The sequence below is a fragment of the Indicator indicator genome, chromosome 5, assembly GCF_027791375.1.
Source record: "Indicator indicator isolate 239-I01 chromosome 5, UM_Iind_1.1, whole genome shotgun sequence".
Taxonomy (NCBI): Eukaryota; Metazoa; Chordata; class Aves; order Piciformes; family Indicatoridae; genus Indicator; species Indicator indicator.
Genome location: NC_072014.1, coordinates 24,964,262 through 24,986,798, shown reverse-complemented (window position 1 = coordinate 24,986,798; position 22,537 = coordinate 24,964,262). Strand labels below are relative to the sequence as shown.

Below are 22,537 nucleotides of genomic sequence, written 5' to 3'. Positions count from 1 at the left end.
AAGGAAGGACAAAAACATTCGGTGATATCCCCACCCCAAACTTCCTACCCAACCTATGCTAAAACTAGAACATCAAGTTAGTTTCTGAAAAAAAGGCAAAAAAAGATTTTACATTGCATCATACAGCAGAGGTCCTAAATCATTCAAACTACGAGGGAACTATCGGCATATGGCCTTACAAACAATTTATCCTATTAAAATTTCCCCAGTCAGAAAATGTGTTTCACACAAAACATTTTTTCCCCTCTTGCATTTCACTACCTTACATATTATGTGAAAAATCATTAAAAACACTTACTACACATTAAAAAAGCCAAATTTTCAGCAATTTTTATTGACTACCTTTAAAAGCCCTATGCTGCTGTTTTACAAGGCATAATAGACCAGCTCATTTGGTCAAAGCATTCTACACCATTAGTATGGACTACTTACTGAAACAGCTACAGCATTGAAAGATTTAAGGCAAATTGGAATTCATAGAAAAGGAGAAGACACTTCACACTACATTAAAAGAAAAACAGAAAGCTAAAAGACCAGACACTATAACTGCAACACTGCACTAAAGCAACACTCACACACTGAAAGCACAGAACATCGTCTTAGATGTTTTACTATTTTAAACTTCAGAAAACCCATTTCATACAATAAAAAAGAAGAAACAAACGAAAAAAAAAGAAACAAACAAAATAAAAATAAACCAAAACACAAATTCTGTCATGCACATGAATAAGTCTTCGTGGTCATCTGTGCATACCCAGAAATTTGAATTTTTTTTTTGCGTCATTAACACTTGATAAAAATTTTTTTTTTTTTACTAAAATAAACCTGTTCATGGGAACAGCTACTAGATGAATTTAAGGTTTTTCTTATGCACCTTATAGAACTTATAGCAAAAATAGTTTTAGTTGATTTCATTATAAATAACATTTTCAAGAACCTGTGCAAAACTGTCAATAATTCTTAAAGCACAATTGATCAGTGAAATCCATGATTGTTTCAGCCTTTGCACCCTTCTTGAGGCCAGGTCAACACTGGACATCTGTAACAGAGAAAGGTCAGAGCTAGAGCAGAGCAACAACTGCATGCTTTTCCCCTAATGTAGCCGTCTGTAAAACTAAATAACTTCCTAGTTTAGACAGCTGCAAGAAAACTACGTGAATCAGAGTACAGATTTGAAAAGTAATGTAGGTGGCACTGCATGTTCTTGGGCCTTGTCAGGATAAGGCTCTCCTCCAGAATACCTTCTATATTGCATTTTCCCCTCTGTCCCTGTTTGGCAAGCAGACTTCCCACTGGAGAACCCTGAGACTGCACTCAGAGTTATTTCCTTCCTTTCATGCTTTGTTATTGCCATTTCCTTTTAATTGACCAAAAGTGGTTGAGTGTGTCATCTTACTCCTGTGGTATCTCCAAGGCTTTTGATCTCTGGAGAAGGAATACAGCTTTCTTTTGGTGTAGCCTCAGCTAAAGCAAGAGACAGCTACCGTGCCTCTGTGATGGCTAATACTTAACAGCAATTCAGGGCTAATTAAATTTGAAGGAAGATTTCTCAACTTGCTGTTGTATTGGCTTATATTGCTGTGTGAGTTTTTAAAAATACCCAGTTTATAAAAAAAATGTTTAGACCATTCCTTAATTTCTCAAGGCAAGACAAAGTCTGGTATTTCAAGGCTCATCTATTTATAGGTGCATGCATAATTACAACGTGGAGTTTTTTTCAAGACCCTTTGAATGTTTTCACATAGTAGCAAATTTTTGAAAAGAAGCTTTAAAGTTATGAAATGTACCCACAAAAGCAAAGATGCTGTTTCTGATTTACTGCATCCACTTGTACAAACCTGCTGCTTCTCATTTACCCCTTATTTATGGCAACGTGCATATTGACTTTTAATAGGACATTCCCCAAAGTGCCACACATGCATTTGGAAAGAAGTTCCAGTCTGGCCATAGTAATGAAGCCACAACAATTAAGAGAGTGCAGTGCTCCCTGTATTTAGGGCAAGAAATAACTGTCAGTTCCCTCCCCTTCACTTGTCTGAACAATGACAAGTACCAACATGTTCCAGGGACAGAAATACCAAATGCCATACTCTGAGGCTGCAATCAGTTCGGTAATATTAACCTTCCCCATGTGCCCACTGCCATAGTGCTGCTGACAGATAATTCACTGGCTCCTACTGCATATAAATACTGGCAATGCTACTTCCCTGAAGAATAAAATAAATGGAGGATTGGTTCACAGCAAACACATGCAGAGTTGCTCACAGAGCTTGGTATTTGACACAGTTGTCTTTACAAAATGTGTCTCAGATGGCAACACATCTATCTCATCCTTTTAGGAGACTAAACACTGCTCCTCCTGCCCTGCTGCAGTGTCTGGGAAAAATAGTGGCAGGCTGGGAGAGAGAGGTAGGACAGGGAGATGACATACAGGATTATGCTTTGCCATCTACCACAAATCTCTACTGATAAGGAAGTTTTATACACCCACAGGGAAGACTTAAGGCAAAGAAATAATTCCTTGAAAAGTGGTTAACACCAGCCAACAGCCTTGGCATGGGAAACGTGCAGGAGCCATGATTTCAACAGCAGGAGCTGGATAACGAGGAGACTCTGTGGCTTTGCTTTCCCCCTGCCCTAGAAGCAAATCAAGGATGTGGGTTTTCTCTGGATGACAGCATTTGGCCAGACTACAATAATAAACACAGGTCAGATGCTGCATTACGCAGACTGTGCCATCTGTTGAATGTGTGAAGTTTCCCCACTAGTTTCTATCTTTACATTTTTGAACATATAAGAAGCTGTTATGACAATAATGGAGAGGAGAGTTGTGCTGTCAAACAACACAACTGACCTGCAAAATCAAAGGTAGTACCAAAAGGTGTGTACTATTACATCTATACGTTTTAGGGAGAATATCACACAATTAGAAATTTGTTGCACATAACTGATCATGATTTTTGAGTATCTTATAAATGCTATGAGGGCTATAGAAAAACCTAAGATAGCCTTCAGCACATTATTGCAGCTGAATGGAATGTTTCAGTAGAAGTCTAAAAAAATTGATTAAAAGAAATTATATAGTCAAATTGCCTGGCTTACAAAGCACTCAGAAAAACATGAGTTAAGGAAGAATTCAATTCCAGAATTTTAAGACATGGAGGATGGAGAAAGGAATGGTTAATGTAAATAGTATTTTCAGGATGAGAATCTACAAACAACAAAATTTTGCATGGAAGGAGCTCAAGTAAAGTGAATGATGGGTTAGTAAGGAAAGGCCATGCAAGCAAAGTCAGAGAAATTTGGAATAGGAAAGTAAAACTCTGGAATGAGAGCCAAAAAAGGATGTGAATTAAAAAAAGTAATTGATAAAATTCTGAACCAAACTGTTTTTTGTTTGTTTTTTTTTTTTTTAAATAAGCGATGAGCAGGGAAATCTTCAAGATAAAAAGGTCAGCAGGAATTTCTACCAGACTATCCCTCTGACTGTGGTCTGTTAATCACTTGCAAAGTTGCAACATCTATCACAGAACTAGAGGATATTATACATTAAGTCTACATCTCCCTTTATCATTGTGATTCTCGTATTTTAGCACTAATTCATTGTTATTCTTGTATAGAGCACGGTGCCAAGATGAACAAATTAAAATCCAACATAATCCAGTTATGTTATAGAGAAATTATGAAAACACTATTACTCATAATTCATAAAAACTCAGGGAAGTTGTGCTTCCTTTCCTAGCTTATAACTGTGGCCAACTTCAAATTAACATCACTGCGTGTCCCAGATATTATCAGTATTATTTAGATGACATTTTAAGAAAGTAATTTCAATACAGAGTACTGTAAGTTATGAAATAAAATATCTTCAAATTCACATCTTTCATGTGACAGGACAAGCCCCTACCTCACAGTTACTTATTTTGCTGATACGTATATGGAGAATGGTCACTGGATGTCTCTACTGTAACTTGTTGTTGACCACTGGCTTCCTGCAAATAAAAGGAAGACAAGGCATTGAGACAAAATCAGACAGCACTATCTACAATCATTATTTCCATGTGAATGAAGCAATTTATAGTCTTCAAATCTAAAGTCTAATGTTTCTCAAGTGGAGTGTTCCAAACTTGAAGAGTTAACTTTGCATTAATTTACATTTCTGCTAGCAGAGAAACAAAATGCAGACCCTGTATTTCCTCAGCTGCTTTGATGATAATCTAAGAAAACCACAAACCTTTGACATTACAGAAATAAATACACAAAGGGAGCAAGTAACAGCTAGTATATTTTTTATCTGCAAATGCAAAAGTACATTCCGCCCCTCTCCCTCTGAAGGGCAGTGAGAAGAATGAGATTCACTTACCACATGTACAAACACTCACTTGGAGTACCATGGTGTGACGGGCACTCAGCAACTCAAAGAGTGGTAGTTGGGACTTCACACAGACCTCCCAGAAACCCCCAAATTAATACAGCTGATAGTGCTCTGGCAAGCAGTGCAATCAGCTAATTACCAAAAGTCTTTCTCCAACTTGCATGTTAAGCTTTGAACAGTAGTTTTCCTGGCCAAAAAAAAAAAAAATCTAATATCATACTCATGTCTCTTACTAACCTCAACTGGAACTGCTGCTGTCTGGACATGTGTGTATTGGGGTATGTAGGCTCCTTGCATAGCTGTTGTGGCTGGCATGTACTAGAAAGACAGAAAGTCAGTTGAGTTGAAGCCAAATGTAAATTTAAGAGTATTCAAACACCTATCATGATATTGTTTATGTTTCCCTAAAGCAATATACATGAGAGGAAGACTTTTGTGTCTGAAATCAATAGGCTTTTCAGAAAAGGGAGGTTTTGAGAAAACTCAAATTTAGATTTCAAAGGTTAGGCAAAGGACTTTTCATTCTCTGTTAATCCCACACATCACAGTTAGGTTTGTTTGGGTTTTTTAAATTCTATTTGCTCAGGAAAGAAGTCTTTCACTTTAAAAGGTACCCAGCACCTCTTTCAGTTTTGTTTCTGTTCCACACTTTAAAAGGACTATGATCTCCTGAAGAGTAAACACTTTGCGGTACAAATCTAGAGTTACCTTCTGGGTTCCTTTAATTTTCTTTGATTTATTTTAGTTTACCCATTTCCAATTTCTGATCAGATGAATAAACTAAAACTAAAATAAATAAAAAACTGAATAAAAAAATGAATAAAAAACCCAGAAATAAATAAAACTGAATAAAAACAATAAAAAAATTGAAGACAGTTCTTAACAATTTTTTGGATGAAAGACTACTTAAAGGATTACTTTTTTTTCCATGTGCAAGCTGCACAGGCATACTGTGATCTAGATGCAGCATAGTATACTTGTGGAAGTTCTGTATTAAATTGCTACATACTGTTCCAGTACTGCCTAATGAAAGATGACTCATCTGCTGCGTCAGAGGGCTTATCATCGATGCAGGCTGTAGTGACATAGTGTGGTCCATGGAGGGAGTCAGTACAGCACCCTATTAATAAACAAAGAAAGAAATGGTTGTGGTAACACTCAGATTTTAATTACATTCTTTTATTTGAGAGTCTAAGTATGGGCTGTTCTTCCAAGGAGATGTACCACAATAACTCTCCTTAATCCCAGGCACTGACTCAGGATACAGGTCTGAGGCATTCTGAATATTCCTGTCAAGCAGATGCAGTTTGCCATTTAGTAATGGGGTAAGAACTGCATTAACTTCCTGTTGAACACAAAACCGATGTGCAATGCGCTTGAGACACCTGCTGAAAACACTTAGTAACATGTGAGTTTAACCAGGTGGTAATTTTAAAGCAAAATCTACACACGTTACCAGGTTATAGATTCACTTAACTTAAGCTTTGGAAATTTGGGATTTAGGAGGAAATTTTTATATCATCCGTAGGAATGGAGGCTTTGGAAGAACATTTTTGTTAAGAGAATTTCAGCTGTCACATGTGATGTTCACACACAAGACAGCTGCCCTACTTAATGGCTGGTCTCACCTGCACACACATTTTAGAAGTGTGGGTTAGAAATGCTGATTCTTTTTCTAAACTCCAGACACTGTGATGACCTTGAATTTTTAAACATTGAGATTGCTTAATATGGAGAGCACACTTGTAAGGCTTTCATGATAATCTGAAATGGAGGGTCAACACCAACAAATTTTACCCATTGCACTCCACAAAAATACGTTTCCAAATCCCTTCTATGACTTAGGCTTGCAAAAGTGTTGATTAAAATTGATGCGAGGCTCAATACCAACAGAAATAATTGCAGCATACTGAAAGGCATTACTTTGAATCATAACTAATTCTTACAAATGAAAAAAGAAAAGAAAAAGAATCTGTACAAACTATAGTTGGAAAAAACAACCATGTGATCATTGTAGATCAAATGAGTCACAGTCACATCAAACGCTAAAAGAATTTCCTGTCTGTAGACTGCAGGCTTCTCTGCAAAGCAAATGAGCAAGACAGCACCAGCCTTTGCACAGGCCAAAACTGAACTGAAGTCAGGAATCTATTTTCAACTGCAGAATCCCATCTTGTCTATCTGTGAAGCTAACACACCTTACAGCATTATAACATATCAACTTGCACCTTTCACAGCCATGACTTGAAAACTTTTTTTTTTTTTCAAATGAATATCTGTGTTGCTGGAAAGAAAACTTTAAAAAGTTGTGTGCATGTGTGTTTAACATCAAAACCCACAAACAGAACAACAGTTAAGTGTCTGAGAGGGTGTTCTGGTTCGGCATCACCTTCTCTACATGCACAAGAAAATGTTCTGCCAAGAAGATTTACATTCTATACTTTGCATGAAGAGGTTAAAGACAATATCCCTTCTATATCTGGAAAGACTTGTTTGTTAACTAGTGCAGTGCTTATATTAAAGCACCTCTTATGATTTGTAATGTTCATCTCAAGAAACCTAATAAATCTCAGATATAATGGTACTTAATTGGCAAATGACACAGACAAGAAGCAAAATATCATGGGAGAGTATAGATTATAATGCCTGAGAGTCTGGTACAGATGCCACATCCAAAATTGTAGGGAGACCAGCATTACTCATGAGTGGTGAAGCCAGAACAAGCTCTGCAGGTTTTCTCAAATGAATGCCCTTAATGTCATTAATATCAGTACGTCTACCAAGCCTTCACAAATTAACCATTCTAAAACCTTGAGTCTTCAATTCCAGCTCCCGATAGGTGAACAGTATGTAAAATACTGGTATTTGCAAAATGCTTCTCATTTCAATTTAAAAAAAAGTTTCCTCAGGATGCTGACTTGGTAGCTCTAATTGTCCTCATCACTTTGAGGCCCTGAATGAAGCTTTCTTTTTTTTTCTAATGAAGTGAGGCCCCAGTTCAGGTTGTTATCTACCTGACTCTTTTCATTTTGAGCCATGATTTAATCATGGTGTAATTGCCAAAACTCTGGAAGTAATTGGGTGGGAATTGATCTATTTCCTGCTGTTTAAAGTATGTAAAGTGCTTATACAACCAGTAACACAACAGAGAAGCATAAACTTACTGGGTGCTGCATTATATATGGTTGAGGCTGCATCCAAGAAGGACTCTGAACCTAGAACAAAATCAGTATTTTATTTTTTATTTCAGCCATTCTTTTCCTGAATATTCAAACTGAAATATAGCAATAATGTAATTATTTAACAAGCCCCCTCCCTTATTTATTCACTTTTTAATGCAAACAGTCACTCTGTGGAACAACACTGATTTCTGTGTATTTATTTTACCTGTAATCAGAAACAAAATTTGGAGACAATATACCACATATACCTTTCAGAACAGTATAGTATGTTTTTAGTGCAGGTCTAAGAAACTTTATCAAGTACTGCTCAAAACAGTTCAAAGAGACACAAGATGTTTCTGCTATGTTGAAAAGGAGACACCTTCTGTCTTTGAAATTCCTTTGGGGAAAAGAAATCATGATCTCAGAAGAAACAGTATCATTTGTCTTCCACTGTGATTGGACTAAATAAAAAAAAAAAAGTCATTGCATTTCCACATAGGAAAAAGAAACAAGGAATTTGGCTATAATCTTCTTCCAGGAATAAGGAGAAGATTTAGGACAACTGTTCTTCTCCCAGACATTGCAGTATGTTATTCCCAAAGCACCAGAAAAAGAGAAGGTTCTGATGAGCATTCTTGCTCTTTGCCGCTAGCATGTTTTCTCTCCAATGCACGCTGATTAACAATACTTAAGTTGAGGTAGGATGCCTAACTTCTCATAACAAGGTAAATAAAAAGATTAAGAGGTAATCAGTTGTATGTTTATCTTAGTCAAAAAGATCTGTTTCCAACAGCTCTTTGAAAAATCTGCTGCAAGAAATATTAAAAGAATGAAAATGTTTCCTCCACACCTCCTGTAGAAGTGTAGGATAAGGCAAGATTCTGACCTACACCACACATGCAAAACGGACTCACTGCTTCTACAAGACATTTAAAGCCCCTTAGAAGCCTCTACCTCTACCATCATTCCCAGAGGCCCGTGAACAGGGTAGGTACACAGATGGTCTTAAAAAAAATATCCAAGTGAGACATCTTCTGCAAGGCGGAAGTATTTCTTCCCTCTTGGTACTTACTCTCAGATTGAAGTAATTTTTTTTTTCTTTTTCAATCAGAAAAAGAGCAAACAGAAGTTAAAAAATGGAAACCAGTTGAACCCTCCCTTCCCTCAGGCAAAAGCTTAATGGCAAAAATACTGGTACAGCCTGACTAAAAGTTTGGCTAATCTGCGTATACTATGACAGCAACTGGCTTCCTACTGTCATTTTAGGCATACAAGAGTTGCAGAAACAAATGCAAGTCAAAACTTTATTAAATTTGTTTACCTGTAATAAGAATAAATCTAGAAACAGGTTATACCACACCTCAAACAAAAAGAAAACAAATCATGCTAGTGTGATATGTCCTGTTCTGTAGATGACAAAATGCTCCAGGTTTCAGTGACTAATACTCAAATTTTGAAACTCTTCTGGCCAAGAGCCTCCTTCCTACTCAATAGAGAATACTTCAATTTAATTTTCAATTCCTATTACAGTGGCATTTTAAGCATAATGATGTTAATAACTCCATCCACAATAATTGAAGCTCCATGCCATGTATATTGAAATACTGGTAACAACATTTCTGGAACCATGAAGTATCGTGGTCTGCCTGTCTTGGTAAGCCCAGAAAAGTGATACCGTATTTAGAGGGAGTACATTTCCATGCCAACTTCCAACTTTTACTTGGATTCTGAATATCTGAGATTCTTATATTGATAAATAATTTATATTTTAATAAAGAATAGCAGCTAATTCTACTGGAATATTTTTCTGGGCAAGGACTTGCTGTAATTTTTGAGGTATTGCTGTACAAAGCAGAATGATTCAATATACTGAAAAATACAATGCTGTCTGCCAAATGCAAACACTATGTTGCATAAGTCACTTCAGAAATTAATATAAAATGAATCCAGCTGCCCTTTACCCCAGAGTACACTGTTTTAACTCTTATCCTCGCACAAGAAGGCATTAGACCTCCAAAGTATTATTAGACAATTCATAATCACTCTTCTCACCTGGAATGGGAGGGTACATGGAAATTTCTGCAAGGGAATACTGACCAAATGTCACTGACCACAGGGCTTCTGTTATGCTTCCATATGCCTTCTGCATAGCCTTCTATATTCCTTTTCACCCAGAGTAAGCTAGAAAACTCAGCTTGTCTCTTTCACTAAAAAAAAACCAGCTTCATCTCCTCCTCCCCTGACACAGAGAGGTAAGAATTTTCCAAATTTAATTATCTTTGGTTATTTAGGCCCTGAATCACTGATGCTTATTTCTTCTATATGTTAAACAGTAAAATGTCAACGTAGCTGATCATTTAGCTTACACTGCAATAACTGGCATATCTCAAACAGAAATCACAGAGACTGCCATACTAGTTGCATTAAATGCAAGTTGCTTATAAACTGAAATGTACAATGCCCAAATATTAAGCATCCCTAAGATATTTACATCAAAGTGCAAAAAATTCCATATCTTTCACAGCATATTGGATTATTTATCCATATCTCTTAGTGGAGACTCAAGATGATGCCTATCAAAACGCCCTTTCAGGAAAAAACACGTGTATGATTCATGTTTTAATTTTGGTTTAGAAACATAGTTCTAGACTATTGAATGCTTTACTCCTAATATAAAACTATTGTATTTGAATACTACTGACATTTGAACTTTGAAATCTTCTTCAAAATTATTCTTCTAATGTCATGCAAGTTTCTGCACCCTTCTCAGTACAACTATGTAACATATTATTACATTACTGTTGGGCTTTTTAAATTTCGCACTGAAACAACCTGGAGGAAATTTCAAAAAGCATGGAGAAGTATCTTTGAAATAGAATTTAACTTAATCAAGAAGGTTTTAGAAGAATGATTACTTTAAATATATATTCAAGACATTAAAAGAACCTGAGCAATAGAAAATGAAAAATCACATGTGAAATGCAGAAGTGGCTATAAATACCTCAGCCATCAGCACAAGTTGAGAGACTTTGTTTTGCAATACACCATGTATCTCATTAAATATCTGTGCTTCCTGAAGCAAACAATCTCAGTTTTTAAAGCCATCATTTTCATAGTGTACAGCATGAAGAGGTCACTTCGTTAAATTGAAGCACTACTGGAAAACTCAAAAAAATCTAAGTTCTAAATACAAACCTGGTATGTGGAAACTGGAGAAGCAATATATGGCGTAATTGATGTCTGAGTGATCATTCTGTTTGCTGTAATACTGTAGGGTGATGGATAAAATCTAGAAAACGCAGAAATATTTATTAAGTGCCAGTTTCATTAATCATTCATAACGAAAAGTTTTTTCTTAGTGTGCCATTATTTAACATACCCATTTTGTAAAGCAGCTGTGGTTGGATCATACGTGAGTGTCATTCCAGCCTTTAAAAAATAAAAGTGGAAAGAAAGAATTGACAAAATTTGTTTGGACTGTAAATTATTTTACTTTCTTCAGTTGAAAAAGTGTATTACTATAAATTAGGGAAATGTTAATTGAAAGAAGCAATATATAATTGACACCAAGCTGGGAGCAGGTGTTGATCTGTTAGAAGGTAGGAGGGCTCTGCAGAGGGACCTTGACAGGCTGGACAGATGGGCAGAGTCCAACAGGATGGCATTCAACAAATCCAAGTGCCGGGTGCTGCACTTTGGCCACAACAACCCCATGCAGAGCTACAGGCTGGGGTCAGAGTGGCTGGAGAGCAGCCAGACAGAAAGGGACCTGGGGGTACTGGTTGACAGCTGCCTGAACATGAGCCAGCAGTGTGCCCAGGTGTCTAAGAGAGCCAATGGCATCCTGGCCTGCATCAGGCATAGTGTGGCCAGCAGGAGCAGGGAGGTCATTGTACCCCTGTACACAGCACTGGTTAGGCCACACCTTGAGTACTGTGTCCAGTTCTGGACCCCTCAGTTTAGGCAAGATGTTGAATTGCTGGAGCATGTCCAGAGAAGGGCAACGAGGCTGGTGAGAGGCCTTGAGCACAAGCCCTATGAGGAGAGGCTGAGGGAGCTGGGACTGTTTAGCCTGGAGAAGAGGAGGCTCAGGGGTGACCTCATTGCTGTCTACAACTACCTGAAGGGAGGTTGTAGCCAGGAGGGGGTTGGTCTCTTCTCCCAGGTAACCAGCACCAGAACAAGAGGACACAGTCTCAAGCTGCGCCAGGGGAGGTTTAGGCTGGAGGTGAGGAGAAAGTTCTTCACAGAGAGAGTGGTTGGCCTTTGGAATGTGCTGCCCAGGGAGGTGGTGGAGTCACCATCCCTGGAGGTGTTCAAGAGGGGATTGGATGTGGCACTTGGTGCCATGGTTTAGATAGGTATGAGGTGTAGGGTGACAGGTTGGACTCGATGATCTTTGAGGTCTCTTCCAGCCTCCTTGATTCTATGATTCTATGATTCTATGATAATAAAGAGTGTTAGTAATACTGGCTGGGAATACAAGATTCCAAGTTCCCAGCAGGAGGAACAAAATGCAATCTATGAAACACCTGGCTAAGGGAACATGCCTGTGTTTGAGAGGCAGGGCATGAAGATGATTATGTTAGGGTGTTGCCTACAATACATTAACTATAAGAATGAATGGGGAGCACTGTTTTTCAGGACACATTTGAATTTTCTTGTCTCACATAAATGAGATGTCTAGGCTTGCCAACCACAGTAAGCCTATGAAACTACTACCTTGAGCATTAAAGATGTAAAAAGCTGTGACTAAAAAAATCAATACTGCACTGCATTGGCATATTATTTTAATCTCATGAAAGTGATGTACATAAAAGTCATGATTAAATCACAGGAAAATTTAATAGATGTGAATAAAATTATGTTTCAGGTAGTTTTATAATCTCAGTCATATTCCTGACCAAGTGGAAGGAGATTTTATTGTTCACATTAATGAGGCAGAATTTAGTGTTCTGCATTTCACCTTTTTTTCTTCTTGAGAAAGATACAGTTAAGTATTTTATAGAGTTGAAAACTGTCAGGTAAGAGTTGCCTGCACATTTTTAATCAGCCAAAGAGCCAAGCCAGGAAGTCTCAATGCCTATCATTTTCATAAGTATTTGTTATTGCACACCCACACTAAAGCTTAAAGGGAGGACTTACAAGTCTCACCTCGCCTTCTCTGTGCCATGCTCTTCCATTCTGTATATATTTATTCTGATTCTGTCTCTTTTTCTGCCCTCCATCAGCAAACTTGCACAATAAAGGTTCTGCAGGAACTGAGAAGAAAGAGGAAATATTAACTGAGGTAGCATTCATACAGAGTTGTTCAGTGCTCCAAATGAGGCACGTTTTTTAAGTTATATTCCAAATATGAGTTAAATAGCAGAAAGATAGCTGCACACACAGAGCATCAGGAATGCCATATATCTTTTATTTTAAACTACTGTTGGAAAGAAACATGGTCTGTGTATCCTGAGTATGTGTCTGTTGGACTGGGGATGAATAAGAACTGCCATCTGAATTCTTAGCTTTGCCTCTTAGAAGTGTATCTAAGAGAATAAATCTAGCGGAAAGGTCCTACCCCTTACAGGTTTTAGTAATGTCCCAAAAACCTCAAACTGCTCATCCAAAATAGCTAGAGGAGCAGGCACAGCACCTTCACTTACTCCCACCAGCAGAGTGGAGTGGGTTCCTCTATCTCCTGCCACCTTGTACTGAAAAAACGCCACAATGTCCATTCCCTTTATATCTCTGCTCTAAAAAGAGCACACAATGCAACTGGAAATTCTTCAAGATTCTTCTTTTACTTTGGGTTTGGTGTTTTTTGTTTGTTTGTTGATTTTGGTTTGTTTGTTTGTTGGTGTGTTTTTTGGTTGGTTGGTTGTTTGGGGTTTTTTCTCCCTTACCATCGGGAAATGGTATTGCTACACTTTTTATTTTCCCCACTCTTTTTTTTATCCCCCCACAATATAATCCTGACCATGACTTTGGTTTCTAATGTCAAAACTGAAGCAATGAAGAAGAAAAGTTTGCAGAGTTCTTTCCCTGTTACTAGCTTAAATTCCAATAGCTTCTGAGTACCTATGGCTGAAGCACAGCTCTGCTAAACCACACCCTCCTTAATCACAGGGTGGAAGCACTGTTACAATTTTGATGTGAACATTTCTCTGCCAATAATTCCTGACACATGAGCTGTCTAAACTTTACCATGACACTCCTCCAAGCCATTCTGTTTGGAAACACCTTCATGAGACTTGGCTGGGTCTGAAAACATGCAAGTTTCCAAATGCAGAGTAAACACATGGGGTAGGAGGGCCACCCGCAAAAAAACACCACCAAGAAAAATGTTAGCGTGTCTGTATCATACAACAAAATCTATCAGTATGATTATGGCCAGTGCTGATGTGCTCTTCACTCTGCATTTGCAAAAGATGATTGGTATCAAAAACTTCAGAGAATTACAGCCTGACCTCTAAAACTTTGTACGAAACTAGCACCAATGGCTATCTCTGGTTTTTAATGGCATACCCAAAACACTAGCTGTGTTTTTGAGAAAATATCCAATTCTCTTGACAGCCTTCTCTATAGAAATGGAAGGACTGGGAGACAGAACTGGTATAAGACTCCCTGGCTCATCTCCAACATTGACTACACATCTGTTGGAGACCAGTACCTCTCCTGTCTGGATGCTGTTATTCAGCATTTGCCTAACTTTAATGTCAGAGAGTCAGACTTTAGTACTAAATATGACAGCTAAATTAAAATAAAGCATATTATCCTACAGAGAATGGCAATTAAAATTCTGTAATCATAAAATAAACCAGGGAAAGGTTAAGCTAATCACACTGGAAAAAAGTATTGGAGAGCTGGAGTAAATGCACAAGGAAATAACAGAAACCCTGAAGTAGGAGACAGAAAATGAAGAACATTGTCTTCAAAATCTTGCATTTCTGAGGGGATTTTTTGCAATCCCAGGGCTGAGATTTGCTTTGCAGTCTTCTCTCATAAAAAGCAACTTCTGTCTCAGCATATTTGGGGAAAGAAAGGTACTGTATTAGTACATTGATGGATAATTTGATGTTACACTTATCAAAGCTAGATTCCAATAAACTTGGTCATATCACACAGCATATTAATCCACACACACTTCTGCTGAAATAAGAGGAGGTAATCTCACAACATGTTAGTCAGTTAGGGTTAAATTGCCAGGGTCTGATCTGAAATTAGTTTGACTCTGGATTAATTTTTTTCCTTACCATGTAAAAAAAAAAGTCAGAAAGGGAGAGCTGAGAGATCCATATACTGAACTTATCTGCCTTAAAGGAAAAAAAAAAACCACCACCAACAAAAGAAACCCCAAAACCAACAAACAAAAACCCCAAACCAAAACAAACAACAACAAAACAAAACAAAAAAACCCTCCAAACAAAAAATACAAACCCTCTTCCCCACATTGAGTATCTCTGGCTACTTACAAATTATTTTAAACCATCTAGTACTGCGGGAAGCATGTGGGACTTCCAAAATACACTATACATTTTCAGATGAAGTCAAAAGAAACTAGCATGAGAACACCATATAAAGATATCAGAAAGCACCTAAATGTTTCTAGTCCTGTGATTATGTATTGCAGGACTCACAGGTAGCAAATACTTTATTTAAAGCTGTATCAGAGGCCACATCTGGAGTACTGGGTCCAGTTCTGGGCTCCCCAATTCAAGAGAGACAAGGAACTACTGGAGAGTCCAGTGGAGAACTACAAAGATGCTTAGGGGACTGGGGCATCTCTCTTAACAGGAAAGGCTGAGAGACCTGGGGCTTTATAGCTTGGAGAAGAGTGAAAGGGGATCTTATAAATTCATATAAATATCTAAAGAGCAGGGATCAAGAGGACAAGGCCAAATTCTTTTCAGTGGTGCCCAGTGATAAGACAAGAGGCAACAGGCCCAAACTAGAAGACAGGAAGTTCCACCTGAACATAAGGAAAAACTTCTTTACCTCGAGGGTGTCAGAAAGGCTGCCCAGAGAGGTTGTGAAGTCCTCTTCTCCAGAGACATTCAAAACCCGTCTGGACGTGTTCCTGTGCAACCTTATCTAGGCAAACCTGCTTTACCAGGGAGGTTGGACTTGATGATCCAATCCCTACTATTCCGTGATCATTGTACAAAATTTTTCTGAAAGTTATTTGTGCTTACATTTCCCATCATTCTCAAGATAATAAAAAAAAAAAAAAAAAGGTAAATGTGTCCAACTGTTGGAATAAAATGTCCACAGCTTATTTTTTTTTTGGTCAGTAGCTAACTGAAACCAGCTACATCTTAAATGAACATCTTCTATAGTGCATTAGAAAGGCTCCTGACAAATTTAAGGAGGAAGAAAAAATAGAAAAAGAACTATGGATTTTGCATATGTAATTTCCAAAACCTGCAGCAATTAAAAAAAAAAAAAACAACAAAAAAACCAAAACGGGCATTGATATGTGATTTGCCTGAAATTGGTGCTCCATCTTACTGAACACAGATCTGGTCATGGGAACCCTTCTTTTTCTGACCTTCCAGCTTCTCCTGCTCCTCACTGTGCCATAATTAAAGCCAAATGCTGTGAAAGCTCCAACTACTTTAAAAAAAATGAAGCAGACCATCTATTTAATAGTCAACTGCTGTGAGAAGGCTGTATAGCATTTGCCTTCCCTGATTCCAGTTCAAGATCTGAACGCTGATAGTGGGAATGCTGCAATCGAAGGCCTAACCACAGTTTTTGGCTGCTTTTCCATACTCATGACCTGAGTTCTGTGTGTTCACTTCTTCAAGAATATGATGACTGATGGTCATCAGAGGGAGGGTCATGAGAAGGAGATAAACCTTTGTGGAAGCCAAGTATCATCTACTGATTCCCCTCTCACCAGGGACTGAAGACAGCCTTTGCTGTCTTAAAAAGGAAATCTGAAATTTTTTTCTCCAGCTTACCTTTCCTTGTATTTTTTCACAAATACATAAATATTCTCTCTTGCACAAATAAACTTTTATACATATTTATACATATACATACATATCTACACCTCTATCTCTATATCTGTATCTCTATAAAAAATTAACAAAAAAAACCTCTAACAATCTCTACAGTAATCTTTTTTTGTGGTCCAGGAAGGAAGGGAGAGTCATTTTTATTGTTCAACTGCTGGTAAGTGTGCAAGACCAATGATAAAAGGAATCATTAATCATTCAGGGACTTGTCTGTATGTGCAAAACAGAGAGCCATAGTAAATATTCAGAATTGCATCAGCTAATAGATAGCTGATGTAAAAGGCTATGATTTGGAGTGGACTTATGCCTCTGCAGCTAAGAGACCATGTTTAGAATTGCCACTCTGCTGACATTTAATGAAAACCAACAGACACTTTAAATGCTTTGTAGATGTCTGTTGAGATGCTGCTACTGAGACATTCTGTAATCACAAGCTTTCACATGTTTTTACAGCAGATCAGTGTTTTAAAACCTGGCTGTGCAAAATTCTGACCACTTCCTCCTGCTGTGAAACCCCCACCTCTAGGGCTAATGTTTTTCCAGTAGAAAGATGTGAATTCAGTATTAGCCCAGCAAGTAAATACTTCCTTTTGTACACACATTGTGCACACATGTATATTAGAATTCAGTCTTTCTTTGTTCAGTGTCTACCCAAATACATACTAGGTGCTGTTATAAACACAAGAATAAAAACGATGTTCTTACATTGGACTTTGTGTTTATACCCTTGCCTTAGATGGCTAATTTTGTCAACTTTTCAATCTGCTTTCAGATATTAAAAAATACAACAAAATAGCTTTAAAATACTATTGGTTTAGTGAGTTTTCAATTAAACTCCATCTTTCATTCTTTTTTTTTTCCCTAGTGACAAAGCATATTGGACTAACGAATTCTGACATTAAAACATCATTTTAATGACAGGGCAAGCCTGTACAGCTAGGAAGCTTTGCCAAAAGCTGTGGGAATTAAAAAAAAAAGAGAATTGTGCATCCCAAGATCTCAGTAGCTTTACATGTTTAAAGAGAAACTAAATATGTATTCTTCACTATGCTAATTTTCACTTAAATGCAGCACTCAGAGTTAACTTTCTTTAATAATTTACAAAAGGTTTAATAACAGAAGTGTATTTTGAGTGGGTTTAAGTAGAATTTTCCTTTCCCATTCCAATGTTACTTCTTAAAACTAAGCAGCAATTACAAACTGAGAATTAGAGCCGTAAAAGCTTCTAACCATTGATCATTAATAGGTAAAGCCTTAGCTCCTCTGTCTTCAGTGTGGCAATAAGGAGAAACACCAGCACTGTGACCTCCTGAAATCCTTTAGCAGCAGTTTTCGGACTGTGGTTCATGGATTATTTCTAAAGGATCTATGAAAGATAGCCATGAAATATGAGTTTACAGACAAGTGCTGGACACTCTGTAAAAGTAAGCAAATAGAAAAAGCTTGAAAACAAATGCCACAAAGCAACTACTTCAAGGCTCTATTTTCACTCCTCTCCTTTCTAGTGAAAAAATGTTTAAGATAAGGATCACCTCAAAAAGTAGTGTCTACAATACCTGGTTGACCTCTTCCTACTCTACAGTCAAGAGCACAGGCAATTAACAGAGCTCTTAATTTTCTTCCCTAAACCAGAATCTGAGTAACCAATACCGTTACTGTAAGTAGGAAGAGGAGGGTGGGCCTTGGATAACCAATGACTTTTGGGTCAACACCCAATAATCCATAAAGCCTACACAACAGGCATAAAACTTTTGTAATTTTAAAGCTTCTAAATTTCTAATTTTAAATGTAAAAGAAACAAATACACTCAGACTTACACATACCTTACATATTCTACAGCACAACTGCTATTTATATAATATTCTCAAGTATCATCATTCTGCTACATCCTGCTGCGTTAGGGAGGAGATGCCTTTCATGATTTTGCCCAGAAGATCATTTCTACCATTGTTACGTGTCCAACACAAGACAAAAAGGCAGCAAACATTAAGTATCACCTTTAGGGAAGGAAGGCTAAATATGCTGCCCTGAACTCACTACTCATGTTCTGTGTTCTGGCTCCATATACTACTCTAGCCTCTGTTTCTTCCAGTTCATGTCATGAGGTTCATGTTTCACATGAGTATAGAAAAGCTCTAAATATCATATTAGTCACTGAAAACAGAAACTCTGCAAAGAGAGAGTAGAATTAAATGCGAAAGTTACTTCAAGATTACAGCAATCATGTAATAAATATATAGTTGAGAACAGAATGAAATACAAAAATCAAAGGCCTGAGAGAAAAGGACAGGAAGTAATAGTCCAAAAAGAGGAACAAATTGTTACAAGAACTTCCTTATGTACAAACCCCAGGTGGAAAAAATGGGGAAATTAATGCATTGCATTTCAGATTGCTCTCTGTTAACCATCCTTCCTCACTGAAGACAAACAAGGACACACTAAATATTTAATATGTTTCATTAAAGCCAATGTAGAGCGAGGAAATAAAGCCTGAATAGCTTGCCACATCTGGCTTCAGCTTGCTCATTATCATCAATGTCTAGTCACTCAACTCTAGAGCTGATGTGTTTGTGACCACCCTGTGCTACCCTGGACCCTTTCAGATTCTTAAAACGTTTTTCTGTTCTGTTTTCTCATGCTCCAGAGGAAGTTTCACCTAGGCTTGCTATAACTGTGTTTAGCTCTTTCTTCCATTTAAACCCAAACTCAGTTAAAATAACAAAGCTGCACTATAAAAGCATGTTTTTGTTGAACAGATGTTCTTCCTCCCACACCTATTTCATTACATGCCAGTCTCTCCTACCCTTCTCATCCTGATAACTGTTTTTATAGCCAGCTCCTCTTGCTGATTTTAGCCAATCTTACAGGACACAATGACTTCATTTAAATACATTTCCAGTTCTACAATTTTATTTTCATGTATTTGAACTTGCTCCTCTATAACCCTCAAGCATGCTAACCTATTTCAAAATGTCTGTCCAACCTTTGTGCAAAAGCTTTCATCCACAGGTAATCTAAGACTGTAGTAGCCATATCACTCTGCCCTACTTTTTGGCAGACTGCAGCATATTATTTTGGGTAAGTTGCATCCTCTTAATAAGACTGCACTATTGGACATGTGCTTGCTATGTGGTGAGGAACTCCATGAAGAATTTTGACCCCACAAAAACCTTTCCAAGGAGCAATACAACTTACAACTGCAGCATGGAAAAGTAGGTATGGGGCTGTATACATACAACAACATTAGGAGTCTTTAATGATATACAACAAAATTAGGAGTCTTTAATAATCAAGGTTCTCACAACGTTCTTAAGCATGTACTCATCTGTTGCATTTTTCAGCATCATGGAGGGTGCAACTCATCTCACTTAACTGACCTTCAGACATTTAAAGTTACCTATTTCTGAGCAACTTATCTAGACACTCTTTGTAACTGCAAGGACAGCTGACAGCAAAGATGGACCAGTCTCTGGAGGTGTTCTAGACATAGAGCCTAGACAACTACTTTGCTCAGTAAGCTTCAGAAGTTAAAGTCCATGAGACCTCTCCTTAGTTTCCACTTTCTGACAATCACAGTTCTGTGAAAATTTCTTGTCCCAACTTAATCACACTTTGCTGGTAAATGTTTTCTTCCACATTGCACAAATCATCCTTACAGCTTCATGCAGCAAGGTTTTATTTGTACCTTGCTGAATCTGATCCTACAAGGATGCAACTCTAGTTTCAGCAACAGCCCACCAGAGACAGAGCATGATAGCAATGATATGTTTGACGACTCATTCTCTGAGAACATAATAATGCAAATGAAAATGAGCAAACTAAAAGGTGCTAGTACAAGGTTCTGTCACAGTTTCTTTTACTGTCCCTAATTGAACGGAAACCCCTATAAGTTAATTTGAAATCTTGGTTTCTCCATACTTTTTGCTCTTAATTATGTCCAAGCAGCACTATGAAACTAATCACAGAGGGTGGACCAGAGCATAGTCAACATTGAGTGAACATCATTCCATGACCTCCTTGCCCCAAACAGGATTTTCCATCTCATAAAACACAGATTGCTAAATATATGAAATAGAAAAGTAAATGTTAGGGCCTCTATGTATAACGAAGTCTTAACTACATAATCTTGGCAATCTATCCTAACGCAAAGTGTCTGCAAAAGCTAAGTAAGGGACATTAAAACCTTGTGTTAGTGTTGAAGGGAGTGGTTTCCTGTACTCTGAAGCAGCTTTCCATTCCTACTACAGCACAGACTGCCTCAAAGTGCAGTAATCTTTCATGGATGAGGCGTGTACATAGTTTTACTAAACAAGCCACATTCTTGTCTGGGTGCTGAGGGCTGCTTTCCTCCTCAGTGTCAGGGTCTAGCTGCACAAAACATTTCATCAGCAGGATAAAAGTGGCTCAGTAACCACATCAACAACGTAATTTGTAAAATTCCCACATGAGATTCTCAATAAAATGGTTACTGAAAGCTGAAGGTCAGGCATGTATTCTTTTCTCCTTCTTGTCCTCTTTTCTTTCTATTTTACTATGCTACTCTGAAATTCCTTTCCTCATTTTAAATGTTAATGGAATATATATTTTGTCTCTCAGACAGTACTGACAGAACAGGCAAACTGATGAGGAACTTGGTGTGACCACAAAATTGTACTACATAGCTTTTCTGCATTTTGCCTTGTACAGTACTTCTAGAAGTAGCATTCTTCATTAAACTCTTCCCATCTTCATGAAAATCCTCAAAGCCTGCTTTGACTTGAGAGTCACAGTTCCCCAGTGAAAGAAAGCACCTGGTGCTCAGGCACTGCTACAGAATCTATTTTTTTCTAATCATTTGGTTTTTTAAGAATTACTTTGAAAAAAAATCAACCCAACAGATGGCAAAAGTAGTCCTTTCTCAAAAAAAAAAAATTGTCCACAATCAGTCAAGTCCTGTAATGATACACATACAATCTATACTGGTCTCCTGACTTCAACTGGGATTATGTGGGATGTAAACTTGCACATAGCTGGCTTAAGGCATCCTAGCTACTTGTCTGTCTGCTAGGAGAGAACACTATTAGATTCCCAGAAAAGGTTTATGGTAGAGAAGTGATACACTGTGTTCCAAGTGAGCAAGTATTACAGTCGTTCACCAAGATACAGTTTAATATTAATAAGTCTGTCTCTGAATAAGAAGCCGGATACAACAATCATTGTAACAGCCTTCCACCGTGTAAGCAGTAACCCATTCATGCATCTTGTTAGAAATACATGCAACATACCAGAAACTCCTGCTGGTGTCTTTATGAATTTTCCATTAAAATGAGCAATCACTGCTTCACATTTTTCTGTTGACTCCATTCTAAAAAAAATAAAGAATAATTTACATAAATTAAACACTCTTCCAGATTCCCACATTTGTGATTTGTAAAGCGTATTTCTTGCTTTTTCTCACTTCACTTCTGCGGACTGCTTTCCCATGTGTAAGCAATACAGAGGATGTTTTCTATGCACACACAACTTTAGAAAATTATAACTAAACTCAGCTAACATTTTATGCACTGAGGCCACATTCAGTGCCAAAATGCAAATGCAATACCTTTATTTACTTAAAAATTAGGCAGAGCATAACTTGGACAGCTACAGTACAAAGTACCTATGCTATCTTAAAGGAAGTTGAAAGACTTATCCTTAGTGTTCAAGATACATGCAACGAATGTTAATGTCACTTTTGAGAGAGGATTTTGAAGTGTCTGCACAGTTTAAGAGTAATAAACTCAAATGTAAATTTGCCTGACCGCAGAACCCAAACTGCCTTTATAGCTTTTAGCTTAGATGTATCATCACAACCAAATGATGTAACTGTCTCTTATTTAATCATCTCCAAGTTACCTTCAAAACAGAAACCAGTAACAGAATAGCTGTGACAGAGACTTAGAATCTACCCAGCATCCTATCCTAAACAGATTTGTGCACTTACATTGTCAAAACTAGACTTAACAGATTGG

General features: G+C 37.6%; 1 protein-coding gene across 1 annotated transcript in view; it reads right to left on the bottom strand.

Annotated features, from left to right (window-relative positions):
• Positions 1-837: 837 nt before the first annotated feature.
• RBMS1 (RNA binding motif single stranded interacting protein 1) overlaps positions 838-22,537 on the bottom strand; it is a 142,149-nt gene continuing 120,449 nt past the window's right edge. Inside the window, exons 6-14 of the mRNA XM_054381449.1 lie at positions 21,812-21,891; positions 12,685-12,800; positions 10,919-10,968; positions 10,735-10,828; positions 7,540-7,590; positions 5,385-5,495; positions 4,613-4,693; positions 3,908-3,992; positions 838-1,039 (exon numbers count right to left, since the gene is read on the bottom strand). Coding sequence (XP_054237424.1) covers positions 3,915-3,992; positions 4,613-4,693; positions 5,385-5,495; positions 7,540-7,590; positions 10,735-10,828; positions 10,919-10,968; positions 12,685-12,800; positions 21,812-21,891 — 661 coding nt within the window. The 3' untranslated portion in view covers positions 838-1,039; positions 3,908-3,914. The remainder of the gene's footprint in view (positions 1,040-3,907; positions 3,993-4,612; positions 4,694-5,384; positions 5,496-7,539; positions 7,591-10,734; positions 10,829-10,918; positions 10,969-12,684; positions 12,801-21,811; positions 21,892-22,537) is intronic.